Here is an 18976-nt window from a genome sequence, read left to right as displayed (position 1 = left end):
TTTACATCTTTTACAAATGTGTGCATACTGGTGAACTACCATGTGTCTAGTTTGCAGGCCGCAGAAATTGTGTTTTTCATGTACAGGGTAAAAAAGTGCTACAGGTACATGTCCTTTTGAAACCATGATGATGCTATGGACACAGTTGCTGCCACCTTCTCCACATTCTGTGTTTCTGCCACTCTTCACTGTGGTATTGCTTTGTGTGTTTGGGGGATTAGGGTACTGTAGATCTCCACAGGCCACTTTCTCTCTGTAAAGTGTCAGTGCAGCTCCACAACTCAGAGTGTGCTTGGCGGTAGAACTGTAATTGTTCTGCTGGTATAACGCAGTCTGTGGGTGAGCATTTGGACAGCAGATTTTCTTGTACTTTTTGACTCGCTGGACAGCTGGTGGCAGCATTCCAGATGCAGACTGCAGTCTACCTGCTGACTACCACGGTACTAGAAACTATTGCATGGTGAAATTATAGAAGCATCTGTTCTCAACCATTGCAAGTATGATGTGATGGTGCCCACTGTCTACATTTTTGTCTCCTGACGCAGCCATATATGATCTCGTTATCACTCTTTTTTTGTGAAGCACACACAATTTTTTTTGAAAGACAATATAGTAAGGTTTGAACTTTTTGTTTGCCCGGCATTTAAAATAAATTGTATCACACGTGAGCAGATTATAATTAAGCAACCTCTTTTCAAGGCAGGCTCACTCTATCAAGTAGATCAGGTTTAGGTTGTTTTGCAAGTGTAGTAGTTTGTGCAATGAAAATATTACTTCTGATAAGAGATTCTGATTAAAATTCAAAGAAACTTTGTCCTGGCCGCAGGATCATCGGAGATTAGATTGTCAACGTGCGGGAAGAGCTTGCAAACTTGTTTGATTAGTTGGCAACATGGTTGTGATCATTTTAGCTTGTGTGTTTTGCTCTGCAAACTGTGGGCAATATCACCCTGCTTTACAGAAATGCTAGTAGGTCCAGGGAATGGGAAAGGGCGCTAAATGTGCCTGATATCCCTCATCCTGGCACCTACACACTCACAGGAAACCTTATTTGAGGAATATTTACCAGACAATGACAATCTATACTACAAAAATTGGTAATTCCAAAGATTGTGGGGGTTCTAATGACCTTATGTCCTGTTTCACTCATACCGGTTTTGAACGGACAGCAAAAAGCCAGACACAAGTTGTCAGTTTTTTTGCTGGCAGACAGTGCCTTTCACACAAAACGGCTTTGAGCCGTATTTAATGCTGTTTGCATGCGCAGCAGCAGCAGAAAATCCCGTTGTGTGTGAAAGAGCCCGTTAACACACATACGGTAGACATCCTATTCAGTGGATATTTCCGGCAGCAACGCGGCGACCGGGCTGTTTCCGTGCCGTGTGAAAGGAGCAATGTGTTTTCATATATAACTGAAAACACTGCGAGGCAAAAAGCTCGTGTGAAATAACTCTCAGGGTGTTTTTAATTCCCTTATCCTGGCTTTAAGAAACACAGGTGTGCCATAATTTGATGTGGTAGGTGTCTACTTTTCAAAATGCTGTGCCTTGTTGGGCTAGCTAGAATAGTATCCCTACTTACCTGATGCGTGTTATTGCAACTATTTAAAAAAAAAGATGTATCATTATACCTACAGTAAGTGTAAAATCCTGTTTTTTGTTTTTCCTCCCCGGTTTTGGGAAGATGGAATAATGCCAGCGCAAGAACTACAAAGTATTCTTTGATGTTGGTTAGAGGAAAGATTTGCTAATTTTTTTACTTTTTTGCAATTTTATAATGAAATTTTGAGTAGGTTTAATGTGCATTAAGGGGGTAATTCAGAGTGCATTGCTGCAGCAGCAGCAATCGCAATCTGAATTACTATGTGCATGCGCGGCAGGCACACTGCGTATGTGCAGCCAGTGAGATGCGAAAGCTGGTGTGATCGCATCTGCCTGATTGGCAGGCAGAGGCGGGGCGGGAGGGGGCGTGCCAACAGCGTTAAAATGCCATTGGCGGGGCACGGTCTGGACAACGGAGGCGTGTCCGGACTGTTGGGGGAGGAGCGCGCCGGCTGTGTGAAGTCACACGCAGCCGTTGCGACACGGTACACAGCAGTTAGCCCCCTGCCAGCGCACAGGAGCTGCGATGGCAGGGACCTACTTTTCAGGTACAAAAGCATCACCACCATGCAATGCTTTTGTATCTGTGCAAGGGGGGGCAGGGCCTGACATGCGGGTCGGAATAGCCCTGTGCTGTGGGCGTCCCCCCGCATGTCAGAGAAAGTGATCGTAGATGTGCTAAATTTAGCACATCTGCGATCAACTCTGAATTACCCCCTAAGTTACAGATATTGATGTTGGAATGTGACCAGTCTAAAAAGTGCCAATATAGGCTCAGTCTGAGAGAGAAAAAAAGCCTCAGTAATGTAGGGTTAATAGGTAAATTAATCTGTGTATTGTAGTATTGTAGAAGTAATTTTACAAATGTCAAAGTATTTTACGCAAATCATTCAGGCTATTCTCACTTTTCTTCACACTTTTTCCTCAGTTAGCTTGCTGACCTACTGTACAGTAGGTTTTTCTGTAAAAATATTTTCTCCAGTGTTGTCGGAGAAGAATTAGGGGTATATGCAATTCACGGCGAATCGCGGCAAATTATCGCCGTTTTTAAATTCGACACAATTCGACAGGTGAATTCCGGCAGGTGGCTGCTGGAATTCACCATATTCAATGCAAAACGGATTCGACAGTCCCGCGGGCGAAAATCGGACGATTTGGCGGATTTTGCCGCGATTTTAAAAAACGGGAAAAAACTGGAAAAACACGGGGAAAAAAATGGCGTGGGGTCCCCCCTCCAAAGCATAACCAGCCTCGGGCTCTTCGAGCTGGTCCTGGTTCTAAAAATGCGGGGAAAAAAGAGTAGGGGTCCCCCGTATTTTTAACACCAGCATCGGGCTCCACTAGCTGGACAGATAATGCCACAGCCGGGGGTCACTTTTATGCCGTACCCTGCGGCCGTGGCATTAACTACCCAACTAGTCACCCCTGGCCGGGGTACCCTGGGGGAGTGGGGACCCCTACAATCAAGGGGTCCCCCCCCCAGCCACCCAAGGGCCAGGGGTAAAGCCCGAGGCTGTCCCCCCCCATCCAATGGGCTGCGGATGGGGGGGCTGATAGCCTTTTGTGATAATAAAAAGATATTGTTTTTTCCAGTAGTACTACAAGTCCCAGCAAGCCTCCCCCGCAAGCTGGTACTTGGAGAACCACAAGTACCAGCATGCGGGAGAAAAACGGGCCCGCTGGTACCTGTAGTACTACTGAAAAAAAAATACCCAAATAAAAACAGTACACAGACACCTTGATAGTAAAACTTTTTCTCGAACGTCCTAGTGGATGCTGGGGACTCCGAAAGGACCATGGGGAATAGCGGCTCCGCAGGAGACTGGGCACAAAAGTAAAAGCTTTAGGACTACCTGGTGTGCACTGGCTCCTCCCCCCATGACCCTCCCCCAAGCCTCAGTTAGATTTTTGTGCCCGAACGAGAAGGGTGCATACTAAGGGGCTCTCCTGAGCTGCTTAGAGTAAAAGTTTAAAGTAGGTTTTTTATTTTCAGTGAGACCTGCTGGCAACAGGCTCACTGCACCGTGGGACTAAGGGGAGAAGAAGCGAACTCACCTGCGTGCAGAGTGGATTGGGCTTCTTAGGCTACTGGACATTAGCTCCAGAGGGACGATCACAGGCCCAGCCATGGATGGGTCCCAGAGCCGCGCCGCCGGCCCCCTTACAAAGCCAGAAGACTGAAGAGGTCCGGAAAATCGGCGGCAGAAGACGTCCTGTCTTCAATAAGGTAGCGCACAGCACCGCAGCTGTGCGCCATTGCTCTCAGCACACTTCACACTCCGGTCGCTGGGGGGGGCGCCCTGAGACGCAATAAAAACACCTTTTTTGGCAAAAAATACATCACATATAGCTCCTGGGCTATATGGATGCATTTAACCCCTGCCAATTTTTCCATAAAAAAGCGGGAGAAAGGCCGCCGAGAAGGGGGCGGAGCCTATCTCCTCAGCACACTGGCATTTTTTCCTCACAGCTCCGTTGGAGGAAGGCTCCCTGACTCTCCCCTGCAGTCCTGAACTACAGAAACAGGGTAAAACAAGAGAGGGGGGGGCACTAATTTGGCAGATAAATATATACAGCAGCTATATCAGGGAAAAACACTTATATAAGGTTATCCCTATATATATATATAGCGCTCTGGTGTGTGCTGGCAAACTCTCCCTCTGTCTCCCCAAAGGGCTAGTGGGGTCCTGTCCTCTGTCAGAGCATTCCCTGTGTGTGTGCTGTGTGTCGGTACGTTGTGTCGACATGTATGAGGAGGAAAATGGTGTGGAGGCGGAGCAATTGCCTGTGTTAGTGATGTCACCCCCTAGGGAGTCGACACCTGACTGGATGGTCTTATGGAAAGAATTACGTGATAGTGTCAGCACTTTACAAAAGACTGTTGACGACATGAGACAGCCGGCAAATCAGTTAATACCTGTACAGGCATCTCAAACACCGTCAGGGGCTCTAAAACGCCCGTTACCTCAGGTCGATACAGACACTGACACGGACACTGACTCCAGTGTCGACGGTGAGGAAACAAACGTATTTTCCAGTAGGGCCACACGTTACATGATCACGGCAATGAAGGAGGTTTTGAACATTTCTGATACTACAAGTACCACAAAAAAGGGTATTATGTGGGGTGTGAAAAAACTACCCGTAGTTTTTCCTGAATCAGATGAATTAAGTGAGGTGTGTGATGAAGCGTGGGTTTCCCCCGATAAAAAACTGCTAATTTCTAAAAAATTATTGGCATTATACCCTTTCCCGCCAGAGGTTAGGGCACGTTGGGAAACACCCCCTAGGGTAGATAAGGCGCTCACACGCTTATCAAAACAAGTGGCGTTACCGTCTCCTGATACGGCCGCCCTCAAGGAACCAGCTGATAGGAAGCTGGAAAATATCCTAAAAAGTATATACACACATACTGGTATTATACTGCGACCAGCAATCGCCTCAGCCTGGATGTGCAGTGCTGGGGTGGCTTGGTCGGATTCCCTGACTGAAAATATTGATACCCTGGACAGGGACAATATATTATTGACTATAGAGCATTTAAAGGATGCATTTCTATATATGCGAGATGCACAGAGGGATATTTGCACTCTGGCATCAAGAGTAAGTGCGATGTCCATTTCTGCCAGAAGAGGGTTATGGACGCGACAGTGGTCAGGTGATGCGGATTCCAAACGGCATATGGAAGTATTGCCGTATAAAGGGGAGGAGTTATTTGGGGTCGGTCTATCGGACCTGGTGGCCACGGCAACGGCTGGGAAATCCACCTTTTTACCCCAGGTCACCTCTCAGCAGAAAAAGATACCGTCTTTTCAGGCTCAGTCCTTTCGTCCCCGTAAGGGCAAGCGGGCAAAAGGCCACTCATATCTGCCCCGGGGCAGAGGAAGGGGAAAAAGACTGCAGCAGACAGCCTCTTCCCACGAACAGAAGCCCTCCCCCGCTTCTGCCAAGTCCTCAGCATGACGCTGGGGCCTTACAAGCGGACTCAGGCACGGTGGGGGCCCGTCTCAAGAATTTCAGCGCGCAGTGGGCTCACTCGCAAGTGGACCCCTGGATCCTGCAGGTAGTATCTCAGGGGTACAAATTGGAATTCGAGACGTCTCCCCCTCGCCGGTTCCTGAAGTCTGCTTTACCAACGTCTTCCCCCGACAGGGAGGCGGTATTGGAAGCCATTCACAAGCTGTATTCCCAGCAGGTGATAATCAAGGTACCCCTCCTACAACAGGGAAAGGGGTATTATTCCACGCTGTTTGTGGTACCGAAGCCAGACGGCTCGGTGAGACCCATTTTAAATCTGAAATCCTTGAACACTTACATAAAAAGGTTCAAGTTCAAGATGGAGTCACTCAGAGCAGTGATAGCGAACCTGGAAGAAGGGGACTTTATGGCGTCTCTGGACATCAAGGATGCTTACCTCCATGTCCCAATTTGCCCTTCTCACCAAGGGTACCTCAGGTTTGTGGTACAGAACTGTCACTATCAGTTTCAGACGCTGCCGTTTGGATTGTCCACGGCACCCCGGGTCTTTACCAAGGTAATGGCCGAAATGATGATTCTTCTTCGAAGAAAAGGCGTCTTAATTATCCCTTACTTGGACGATCTCCTGATAAGGGCAAGGTCCAGAGAACAGTTAGAGGTCGGAGTAGCACTATCTCAAGTAGTACTACGACAGCACGGATGGATTCTAAATATTCCAAAATCGCAGCTGATTCCGACGACACGTCTGCTGTTCCTAGGGATGATTCTGGACACAGTACAGACAAAGGTGTTTCTCCCGGAGGAGAAAGACAGGGAGTTATCCGACCTAGTCAGGAACCTCCTAAGACCAGGCCAAGTGTCAGTGCATCAATGCACAAGGGTCCTGGGAAAGATGGTGGCTTCTTACGAAGCGATTCCATTCGGCAGATTCCACGCAAGAACTTTTCAGTGGGATCTGCTGGACAAATGGTCCGGATCGCATCTTCAAATGCATCAGCGGATAACCCTGTCTCCAAGGACAAGGGTGTCTCTCCTGTGGTGGTTACAGAGTGCTCATCTCCTAGAGGGCCGCAGATTCGGCATTCAGGATTGGATCCTGGTGACCACGGATGCCAGCCTGAGAGGCTGGGGAGCAGTCACACAGGGAAAAAATTTCCAGGGCTTGTGGTCAAGCATGGAAACGTCACTTCACATAAATATCCTGGAACTAAGGGCCATTTACAATGCCCTAAGTCAGGCAAGGCCTCTGCTTCAGGGTCAGCCGGTGTTGATCCAGTCGGACAACATCACGGCAGTCGCCCACGTAAACAGACAGGGCGGCACAAGAAGCATGAGGGCAATGACGGAAGTTGCAAGGATTCTTCGCTGGGCGGAAAATCATGTGATAGCACTGTCAGCAGTGTTCATTCCGGGAGTGGACAACTGGGAAGCAGACTTCCTCAGCAGACACGATCTTCACCCGGGGGAGTGGGGACTTCACCCAGAAGTCTTCCACATGATTGTGAACCGTTGGGAAAAACCAAAGGTGGACATGATGGCGTCCCGCCTCAACAAAAAACTGGACATATATTGCGCCAGGTCAAGGGACCCTCAGGCAATAGCTGTGGACGCTCTGGTAACACCGTGGGTGTACCAGTCAGTATATGTGTTCCCTCCTCTGCCTCTCATACCCAAGGTACTGAGAATCATAAGAAGGAGAGGTGTAAAGACTATACTCGTGGCTCCGGATTGGCCAAGAAGGACTTGGTACCCGGAAATTCAAGAGATGCTCACGGAAGACCCGTGGCCTCTACCTCTAAGAAAGGACCTGCTCCAGCAGGGACCATGTCTGTTCCAAGACTTACCGCGGCTGCGTTTGACGGCATGGCGGTTGAACGCCGGATCCAGAAGGAAAAAGGGCATTCCGGATGAAGTTATCCCTACCCTGATCAAAGCCAGGAAGGGTGTAACTGTGCAACATTATCACCGTATTTGGCGTAAATATGTTGCGTGGTGTGAGGCCAGGAAGGCCCCTACAGAGGAATTTCAACTGGGTCGATTCCTGCATTTCCTGCAAACAGGACTGTCTATGGGCCTCAAATTAGGGTCCATTAAGGTTCAAATTTCGGCCCTGTCAATATTCTTCCAAAAAGAACTAGCTTCAGTTCCTGAAGTTCAGACGTTTGTCAAGGGGGTACTGCATATACAGCCTCTTTTTGTGCCTCCAGTGGCACCTTGGGATCTCAACTTAGTTTTGGGATTCCTAAAATCACATTGGTTTGAACCACTCACCACTGTGGACTTAAAATATCTCACATGGAAAGTGGTAATGCTGTTAGCCCTGGCTTCAGCCAGGCGTGTATCAGAATTGGCGGCTTTATCCTATAAAAGCCCTTACCTAATTTTTCATACGGACAGGGCAGAATTGAGGACTCGTCCTCAATTTCTCCCTAAGGTGGTTTCAGCATTTCACTTAAACCAGCCTATTGTGGTGCCTGCGGCTACTAGGGACTTGGAGGATTCCAAGTTGCTGGACGTAGTCAGGGCCCTGAAAATATATGTTTCCAGGACGGCTGGAGTCAGAAAATCTGACTCGCTGTTTATCCTGTATGCACCCAACAAGCTGGGTGCCCCTGCTTCTAAGCAGACGATTGCTCGTTGGATTTGTAGTACAATTCAGCTTGCACATTCTGTGGCAGGCCTGCCACAGCCAAAATCTGTAAAAGCCCATTCCACACGGAAAGTGGGCTCATCTTGGGCGGCTGCCCGAGGGGTCTCGGCTTTACAACTTTGCCGAGCAGCTACTTGGTCAGGGGCAAATACGTTTGCAAAATTCTACAAATTTGATACCCTGGCTGAGGAGGACCTGGAGTTCTCTCATTCGGTGCTGCAGAGTCATCCGCACTCTCCCGCCCGTTTGGGAGCTTTGGTATAATCCCCATGGTCCTTTCGAAGTCCCCAGCATCCACTAGGACGTTAGAGAAAATAAGAATTTACTTACCGATAATTCTATTTCTCATAGTCCGTAGTGGATGCTGGGCGCCCATCCCAAGTGCGGATTGTCTGCAATACTTGTACATAGTTATTGTTACAAAAATCGGGTTATTATTGTTGTGAGCCATCTTTTCAGAGGCTCCTCTATTATCATGCTGTTAACTGGGTTCAAATCACAAGTTGTACGGTGTGATTGGTGTGGCTGGTATGAGTCTTACCCGGGATTCAAAATCCTTCCTCATTGTGTACGCTCGTCCGGGCACAGTATCCTAACTGAGGCTTGGAGGAGGGTCATGGGGGGAGGAGCCAGTGCACACTAGGTAGTCCTAAAGCTTTTACTTTTGTGCCCAGTCTCCTGCGGAGCCGCTATTCCCCATGGTCCTTTCGGAGTCCCCAGCATCCACTACGGACTATGAGAAATAGAATTATCGGTAAGTAAATTCTTATTATTACACACTACCGACACACACATACTTACCTATGTTGACACGCCGACTGCCACGGTCTCCGACGATCCGAGGGTACCTGTGAAAAAATTATACTCACCTTCCAGCGTCCAGAGGTACATCCACGTCCAGATATAAATCCACGTACTTGTTAAAAAAACAAACCGAACACCCGCTCCATGCCGTACTGAAAGGGGTCCCATGCTTTCACATCAGACCCCTTTCTCCCGAATGCCGGGACATCACGTGACTCCGGTCACTGAAGTCCCTTCAGCCAATCAGGAAGCGCTACTTCCGTGGCGCTCACCTGATTGGCTGTGCGCTGTCTGTGCTGTGACAGCGCATCGCAAAGCCGCTCCATTAGTTTCAATGGTGGGAACTTTGCCGTCAGCGGTGGGGTTACCCGCGGTCAGCCGCTGACCGGCGGGTGACCTCACCGCTAGCCGCTAAGTTCCCACCATTGAATATAATGGACGGGGCTGTGCGATGCGCTGTCTGAGTTCAGACAGCGCACAGCCAATCAGGTGAGCGCAACGAAGTTGCGCTTCCTGATTGGCTTTAGAGACCTTTCTGTAACAACTGTCACTGACAGGTCTCATTCGTGGAAAGGGGTCTCATGTGTCAGCATGGGATCCCTTTCAGTCCGGTGGCCCGTGTGTTCGTTTTCTTTTTTTGCCAAGTACGTGGATGTATCTCTGGACCATGGCTGAGGTGAGTATATTGATCTTTTATTTTCAGGTATCCGTGGATTCTACATGGAGAAGAGGACCGATGTCGGCGTGTGAACTTAGGTAAGTATGTGTGTGTCGACGTATGAAATAAAGTTTTACTGTCACGGTGTGTGTGTCCTGTTTTTATTTGGGTATTTTTTTTCCAGTAGTACTACAGGTACCAGCGGGCCCGTTTTTCTCATGCATGCTGGTACTTGTTGTTCTCCAAGTACCAGCTTGCGGGGGAGGCTTGCTGGGACTTGTAGTACTACTGGAAAAAACAATATCTTTTTATTATCACAAAAGGCTATCAGCCCCCCCATCTGCAGCCCATTGGATGGGGGGGGACAGCCTCGGGCTTCACCCCAGGCCCTTGGGTGGCTGGGGGGGGGACCCCTTGATTGAAGGGGTCCCCACTCCCCCAGGGTACCCCGGCCAGGGGTGACTAGTTGGATATTTAATGCCACGGCCGCAGGGCACGGCATAAAAGTGACCCCCGGCTGTGGCATTATCTGTCCAGCTAGTGGAGCCCGATGCTGGTGTGAAAAATACGGGGGACCCCTGCTCGTTTTGTCCCCCGTATTTTTTGCACCAGCACCAGGCGCAGAGCCCGGTGCTGGTTTTAAAAATACGGGGGATCCCCTGTCAATTTTTCCCCCGCATTTTTAGAACCAGGACCAGCTCGAAGAGCCCGAGGCTGGTTATGCTTTGGAGGGGGGACCCCACGCCATTTTTTTTAAGGATTTTACCGTTCCAGCAATAAAAAAAAATAAAAAAAAAATATTTTAAAAAATATATAAATAATATTTGTGCCTCCAAAAAAAAAAAAAAAAAGTACCTAATCCCTTCTAATATAAATAGATATGCTATTCCTAAAAAAAAAACACACCAAAAAAAACATGTGTAAATTTTTTTTTATTGTTTTCACCCTCCAAAGTGTGGCGGATTGAAAATGACGAATTTGCTGTCTAAAAGCACTGCTGTCGAATTTCCAAACTTGAATTGAATATGCTTTTGTCGAATTGCAGCACTTGTATCATTGCAGAAAAGTCGAATTTGCAAAAATTCGAATTTCAAAAAGTCGAATTTTGAAAGTCCGTTTTTTGGTCGGAAAGCACTGAATTGCATTGGCGAATTTTTTTTTTGGGCGAAAATGACCCGAAATTCGACAATTTCGGGAATTCGACCGCAATTGCATATACCCCTTAGAGTCTTGTTCAGCTTGGGACTGCCCTGTATTGTAGGTTGTTTTTATTTTGAAGGGCTTTGTTGTGTGTATTAAAATGCATCTATGTGCTTATCCCGAAGATGAATGCTTTGGACACACTTGGACAAACTGCATTGCACAGAGCTGCACTGGGAGGACACCTGCAGACATGCCGCCTTCTGTTGAGCTTTGGTTCTGATGCGTCCATCATCTCTTTGCAAGGCTTTACCGCAGCACAGATGGGAAATGAAGCCGTGCAGCAAATTCTAAGCGGTGAGTGACCACAGCTTCATAACGTTTTGCACACATTGGTAAAAGGATTACAGTTACCTTTACTTAGGCAATTAAGAAGATTCTGCCTTTCCGGGTACTGACGTATGCTCATTGACCTCAATTTTGTGAAAGAACAAAGATAAAGAAAATGTTCCTTATAAAGAATTCCCTCTTTTAAAGTAGATGACCTCATGCAAGCGGATGCCTGTTGATCAGTTTGATCATCAAACATTAATCAACTCACTGCACAAGAATAATGTCCAAGCATGGGGGAAGAACTCCGTCAATCTGGTTTCAAATATTAAGGGGCGACTAAATTATAAAGAGAGGAGGTCTCCTCTTTCAAGTGACAAAACTCTTAGTATTTGTTTCTAGCTGTCTGCAAACAATAGTACAATGCACTACAGGTGTTGGGTATGAGTGACGGGCGCTTGGGATCCCGCCGGTCGCCATTCTGACGCTGGGATCCCGAGGTTTAGATTGCCGTCGGGGGGGGAGGGGGCGAGCGCAATGAAGTCCCTTGCATGGACACCCACAAGTGGGAATAGTCCCTGGTAGTCTGCATGCCGTCTGTCTGGCTTTGAAGTGTTCAGGATCCAATATCACACTTGTTCTTCCATTCACATTCTTGAAATTTCAGTTAAAGAAAACCATTATCTTTGGTTGCATTTTATTTGTATTAGATGGAATAAATCAACTAATCTGATCTAACAATGCAAAAGTTGATGTATATACAGATGTAGCCAGGCTCATCATACTGCGATGCGACATGTTACATCACCGCATGCTGCTTGGCAAGCCGTGTTGCAGCAAAGATGAGCATGGGTACATGTGTATGCAGCTGTTTCATAGATGTGCATGTATTTATAAACACATATTTTTCTTACATACAGAAAGCACACCTGTCCGCACATCTGATGTAGATTACAGATTGCTCGAAGCTTCAAAAGCTGGAGACTTGGACACTGTAAAGGTAAAGATATTTCAGCAATTACATTCATATTACTGATCAAGTAGTCCAGTTATCTTGAAAATTGTTAATTCCTCTAGATGAGTGTATTGGTTATTAGGGTCTTGAAGATATTAACAGAATTTATGCTGTAAGTATTGATCAGATTAAATATGAGCTCTACCTTCAGACTTTGTTACAGGTTATTTCTCTAACGTCCTAGGGGATACTGGGATGGTCTTAGTACCATGAGGTATAGATGGGGTTCATTAGAGCCTTGGCACTTTAAATTTCTTCAGTGTGCTGGCTTCTCCCCTCTATGCCCCTCCTGCAGACTCAGTTTAGAAAAATGTGTCCAAGGAGCCGGGTGCATTCTCTGGAGCTCCAGAATGTTTTCTTTATTTTGGTGTATTTTCAGGCAGCACTGGCTGGCACTAGTCTGCCTGCGTCCTGTGGCTTAAGGGGGGAACTGGACCAACCTCTTGAAGGGTTAATGGTCCGGATCCCCGCTGACAGGACATAGCTCCTGAGGTGGTGATTCGCTCGCCCCCAGGGTGTGCGCGCACTCCAACAGTATGCCGCCACCCCTAACAGAGTTGAAAACGCTGGTGTGGTGGTAGGGGAATTCCTGGTATTTCTAGATATCAAGGATGCTTATCTTCACATACTGAAATGGCCGCCTCATCAGGCTTACGTCAGGTTGGCGCTGCAGGACAGTCACTGCCAGGTCTAGGCCTTGCCTTTCAGTCACTCAACGGCACTGGGGGTGTTCACAGGGGTGATGGAAGAGATGTCGCTACAACTCCGCAAGCAGGGAGTGAACATCGTTCCATACTTGGACGATCTCCTCATAAGGGCTCTGTCCAGAGCACAGGTAATGAAAAGCATCAGCCATACAATACGACTTCTCACGGATCATGGGTGGATTCTCAATCTGCAGAAATCCCGCCTAGAACCTACTCGGAGGCTTTGGTTCCTGGTAATGATTCTGGACGCTGTGTCTCAGAAAGTGTTTTTTCCTATGGACAAGGCACCGGCAATTCAGATGATGGTTCGTTATATTCTGAAGCCACACAAAATCTCAGTACATCTTTACATACACCTACTGGAAAAGATGATGGCCTCCTACGAGGCAATTTGGTAAGGAAGATTCCATGTACGACCATTCCAGCTGGATCTGCTGAACAAATGGTCAGGGTCACATCTGCACATGCGCCAGATTATTTTCCTTTCACAAAAAGTCAGGATTTCTCTCTTATGGTGGTTGCAGATCTCCCACCTGGTGGGGGGTAGACACTTCGGAATTCAGGATTGGATTCTGTTGACAACTGTTGCGAGCCTCCGAGGTTATGGTGCAGGGACCCAAGGGGCTCGCTTCCACGTTAGGTGGTCGGATCAAGAGGCTTCCCTTCTGATATATGTTCTGGAGCTCAGGGTGATTTACAATGCCCTTCTGTAGGCCTTTTCTATCCTTCAGTATCGGGCCATACAGGTACGGTCGGAAGACCATCGACTGTGGCGTACATGCCCCGACAAGGAGGTCCTAACAGCAGAGCTGCAATGAGAGAGGTGTCCAAGATACTCCTCTGGGCTGAGCGGAATGCCAAGGCCATTTCCGTCATACTCATTCCGGGAGTAGACAGTTCGGAAGCAGACTTCCTCAGCAGACACAGTCTGCCCCCGGGGAAATGGGGCCTCCACCTACACATTTTTAGCAGATATTAAATCGGTGGGGCTACCCGCAACTCGACATGTTGGCTTCTCGGCTCACCAAGAAGCTTCTGCGTTCCTGTTCCAGGATGAGGGATCCACAGGCCGCAGCAGTGGACACTCTTGACGACGACGTGGATTTACCAGTTGGTGTATTTGTTCCCTCCAATTCCTCTACTTCCCAGAGTTCTCGAAGGACTTAATGGAAAAGAGTTCAGGCAATATTGATTGCCCCAGACTGGCCCCGCTGGTCTTGGTATGCAGACCTCCTGGCATTGTCAGTCGATGGCCCCTGGCCTCTGCCAATTCAGGATGATGTTCTTACACAAGGGCCATTAGTCCTTCCAGACTTACCATGGCTACGTTTAGTGGAATGGAAGTTGATTGGAAGGTTTTTGCCAGAAAAGAGATTCCGGGCAAGGTTATCTCGACTATGATCCAAGCCAGGCAGATGGTTGCGTCAAAACATTACCATCGCATATGGGAGACATGTCTCTTGTTGTAAGGGTCAACAGTATTCTGCTGTGGATTTTCGTCTGGGACGTTTCTTGCACTTCCTGCAGGCTGTTGTGTTGGGCCTACGTTTAGGCTCCGTAACGGTTCAGATCTCAGCCTTGTCCTTTTCTTCCAGAAAAAAAAAATTGTCTGTTCTCCCGGTAGTCCAGACGTTTTTGAAGGGTGGTGTCCTTCATATTCGACCACCCTTTGTGTCTCCCACGGCATCGTGGGATCTCAATTTGGTTCTGACCTTTTCCAATCGGATTGATTTGAACCTTTCCACAAGGTGATGGAGTATTTGACGTGGAAGGCTATCATGTTGTTGGCCTTGGCCTCTGCGAGGCATGTTTCGGAACTATGGGCTTTATCCTGTAAGTCCTTTTCTGGTGTTTCATGAGGATAAAGCTGAGCTCAGAACTTGCTAGACATTCTTGCCTGAGGTGGTGTCGGCATTTCAGATCAATTCGCCGATTGTGGTTCCGGTTGTCACTGGCGCCTCTGTTACACCAAAGTCCTTGGACGTGTGTCGGGCTTTGGAGATTTATGTCCTGTGGACAGCTCGTCTCGGTAAATCTCTCGTTTTTTGTCTATGATGCTTCACAGATTGGTTGTCCTGCTTCGAAGCAGTCTATTGCATGTTGGTGGGTTCTTCCTGGACGGCTGCCCGGGGTGTCTTGATTTTGCAGTTATGCTGGGTAGCTTCTTGGTCGGGTTCAAACATGTTTGTTAAGTCTAAAGGTGTGAACGATAACGACATATTGTTCACATCGTGTAGTGTGTATGGCCCTACCAATCAACAATGCGTGCACCCGCGCTTGTTGATTGGAGGTCGGCGGTTGGCCTTGCAGCATGCTCAATGTGAGCAATGTCACCGCTCAGCGTCTCCCACTGCCCCACCAATGAAGTTTTTTTTTTCACCCACTGCCCCACCAATTTCCACTGTGCCACCAACTTATTAAAAAATTCATTATAATGGGTTCATAAATAAATATATATATATATGAACCCATTATAATTCATTCTTTAATAAGTTGGTGGCGCAGTGGAAATTGGTGGGGCTGTGGGTGAAAAAAACTTCATTGGTTCCCGCTTCTACAGCCCTGCCCTCACACCCAGAGATGCATCCCCAATATTAAAATATGTAAAAAAGGTGCCATTTCCAAAGATATCTTTCGTCTGTCAAACTGTTTGAAAAATTGCTTTGTGTGTACACTCAATTTCTGGGAAGTTCAAGGGAAATAGCTCATCTCCCACATTGTTCATCTTTCACATTGGTCATGTATTCTAGTGTGTAGGACCCTTTACAGGTTCGACCCCTTGGCTACTGAGGACCTTCAGTTTGGTCAACCGGTTTTGCAGGGGTCTCGGCACTCTCCCACCCGGTTTGGGACTACTCCATGGTACGAAGACCATCCCAGTATCCCCTAAGACATTAGAGAAAATAGGATTTTAATACCTACCGGTAAATCCTTTTCTCGTAGTCCGTAGGGGATACTGGGTGCCCGCCTCGGTGCTTCGTTATTTTCCTGCAAGAGTTGTTCTTGTGTGTTGGTAGTTGGGTATGCTGTTGCTGTCCCTATTTTCAAGTTATGGTTAGCATTGCTATCCTCTTGTTTTGTTATGTGCTGATTCGTTCTCTCAACACTTTCTTGTCTATTTTCCTCCTCTCAAAGTATGTCCATCTCCTCAGGCACAGTTTTCCTAGACTGAGTCTGCAAGAGCGGCAAAGAGGGGAGGAGCCAGCACACTGAAGAAATTTAAAGTGCCAATGGACCCCATCTATACCCTATGGTACTAAGACCATCCCAGTATCCCCTACGGACGAGAAAAGGATTTACTGGTAGGTGTTAAAATCCTATTGTCACAATTATGTGTCTGGTTTACATTATTTTTCTGGGTGCAAATCATTTTATTTTTTTAAGAAAGCAGTAAATACCCCTTTGCTGCTAAGGTGTGTTCAATTCAAGTCGGATTTCCCGACTTATTGGATTAACGGGAATTTAAGGTCAAATCAGCAGGTCCGACTTGTCGGAAAGCACGTGGATCTCCGCCGGTCCACGTGTTTTGTCGGATTCGCGGCCAAATCTGACCGGTTTCAGCCTTGTTTCCGAAAATGTATATCAGACTTTAAAAAAAGTCAGATTGGCATTGTCTGGAACGGCCAAATCCAATTGAAGACTGCGTTGTCAGGTCCTTTCCTTCGTAAAGAATCCGATAAGCATTGAATACAACCCTGAGTAGGACTCGTCCTAGGCTGGTTCAAATGGTGGAGGTCCACCCTTATAGTTATCTGCATTGTAATACAAATGTTATGCTTTTCTTTCAAGCATGAAAAAACCTACTAAGTATTATTTTGAAGTGCATGTTTTGTTATGAATACCAGCACGTACAGTCTTGCTTTCTGCTGTTTTGGAAAGGAGGATTAATGCAAATCCAGAACAGCAAAATATTTCATAGCGGTGGTTACAAATAAAAAATAATAGCTCTTGCTGTAGTTCCCTTTCTGCAGTTTAAATTTTAGAAATCAAACAAACACTTTTTCAAGGCATTTTGGATAAATTGGTTTTGCTTGTGAGGAGAATTAGGAAATTGATGCTATATTCAGCAAATGCGGGTGCTACATAACAATAGAAACTGATATTGATGCCCAGAAAATGCTAAAATCTGATTAGCAGTGAATGGGTTAAGGAACACTGCAGCCTTCATACTCCAACTTTCTCTAACGTCCTTGAGGATGCTGGGACTCCGTAAGGACCATGGGGAATAGACGGGCTCCGCAGGAGATAGGGCACTTTAAGAAAGCTTTGGACTCTGGGTGTGCACTGGCTCCTCCCTCTATGCCCCTCCTCCAGACCTCAGTTTTACACTGTGCCCAGAGCAGGATGGGTGCACTGCAGAGAGCTCTCCTGAGTTCTCTGCCTAAAAGCATTTTTGTTTGGAATTTTTCTCTACCTTTTCTACTTTTTCACAGGGAGCACTGCTGGCAACAGGCTCCCTGCATCGAGGGACTGAGGAGAGAGGAGCAGACCTTCTTGTCTAAGATAGGCTCTGCTTCCTCGGCTACTGGACACCATTAGCTCCAGAGGGGGTGAACGCAGGAGCCCCCCCCCCCCGGAGCCGCGGCCGTTCTCTTCACAGAGCTAGAAGAACAGAAGACAGAAGTCGTCAGGCGGCAGAAGCCTTCAGCTTCACGGAGGTAACGCACAGCACTGCAGCTGTGCGTCATTGCTCCCATACACCTCACACACTCCGGTCACTGTAAGGGTGCAGGGCGCAGGGGGGGGCACCCTGGGCAGCAATATAAACACCTCTTATGGCAAAAGACAATATACATGTACAGGTGGGCACTGTACATGTATATAAATGAGCCCCCACCATATTTTTGTAAGTTTGAGCGGGACAGAAGCCCGCCGCCGAGGGGGCGGGGCTTCTCCCTCAGCACTCACCAGCGCCATTTTCTCTCCACAGCACCGCTGAGAGGAAGCTCCCCGGACTCTCCCCTGCTTACACACGGTGAAGGGGTGTTTAAAAGAGAGGGAGGGGGAGACATAATTGACGGATAACATATTATACAGCGCTGCTGGGGAAAAACATTTTGTGTTGGTCTCCAGGGTCATTGCGCTGGGGTGTGTGCTGGCATACTCTCTCTCTGTCTGGCCTTGACAGGGATACTGTCTTCAGGAAAGGGGTTCCCTGTGTGTGTGTGTGTGTGTGTGTGAAGTGTGTGTGTGTGTGTGTGTGAAGTGTGTCGGTACGCGTGTGTCGACATGTTTGACGAGGAAGGCTCGCTTAATGTGGAGGGGGGAGTGCTTGAATGTCATGTCGCCGTCGGCAATGCCGACACCGGAACGGGTGGATATGCTGAATGTCTTGAATGCAAATGTTAATCTATTGCATAAAAGATTAGACAAGGCAGAAGCTAGGGATCAGTCAGGTAGCCAGTCCATGCCAGTCCCTGGGGCGCCAGGCCCTTCGGGGTCTCAGAAGCGCACCATATCCCAGATCGATGACACAGATACCGACACAGATACTGACTCTAGTGTCGACTATGAAGATGCAAAATTACAGCCGAAGGTGGCAAAATGTATTCGGTACATGATTATTGCCATTAAAGAGGTTTTGCATATTACTGAAGAACCCCCGGTGCCTGACACGAGGGTACACATGTATAAAGGGAAAAAGCCTGAGGTCACCTTTCCATCCTCATTTGAACTAAGTGAATTGTGCGAAAAGGCTTGGGAATCTCCGGATAGGAGACCACAAGTTCCCAAAAGGATTTTTATGGCGTATCCTTTTCCACAAACTGATAGGATACGCTGGGAATCTTCGCCTAAAGTAGACAAGACGCTGACACGCTTGTCCAAAAAGGTGGCACTGCCTTCTCAGGATACGGCTTCCCTCAAGGAACCTGCTGACCGCAGGCAGGAAATTACCTTGAAGCACATTTACACTCATTCAGGTACTATTGCTAGACCGGCTATGGCGTCGGCCTGGGTTTGTAGTGCTGTTGTGGCATGGGCAGATTCCTTATCTACGGAGATTGACACCTTAGATAGGGATGCCATTCAAATGACCATAGAGCATATCAGAGATGCTGCCTTGTATATGAGAGATGCTCAGAGAGACATTTG

At 47.6% G+C, this 18976-nt stretch overlaps 1 protein-coding gene across 4 annotated transcripts in view; it reads left to right on the top strand.

Moving 5' to 3' along the window:
• LOC134914279 (poly [ADP-ribose] polymerase tankyrase-1) overlaps positions 1-18976 on the top strand; it is a 571272-nt gene that overhangs the window by 401168 nt on the left and 151128 nt on the right. For all 4 annotated transcript variants that reach the window (XM_063920036.1, XM_063920037.1, XM_063920035.1 and 1 more), the window contains 2 exons: positions 11017-11188; positions 12082-12161. In XM_063920036.1, the coding sequence (XP_063776106.1) occupies positions 11017-11188; positions 12082-12161 (252 nt within the window). The remainder of the gene's footprint in view (positions 1-11016; positions 11189-12081; positions 12162-18976) is intronic.

Source organism: Pseudophryne corroboree, chromosome 1 (genome assembly GCF_028390025.1).
Source record: "Pseudophryne corroboree isolate aPseCor3 chromosome 1, aPseCor3.hap2, whole genome shotgun sequence".
In the NCBI taxonomy this organism is placed as follows: Eukaryota; Metazoa; Chordata; class Amphibia; order Anura; family Myobatrachidae; genus Pseudophryne; species Pseudophryne corroboree.
This window is presented reverse-complemented; position numbering and strand designations above follow the sequence as displayed.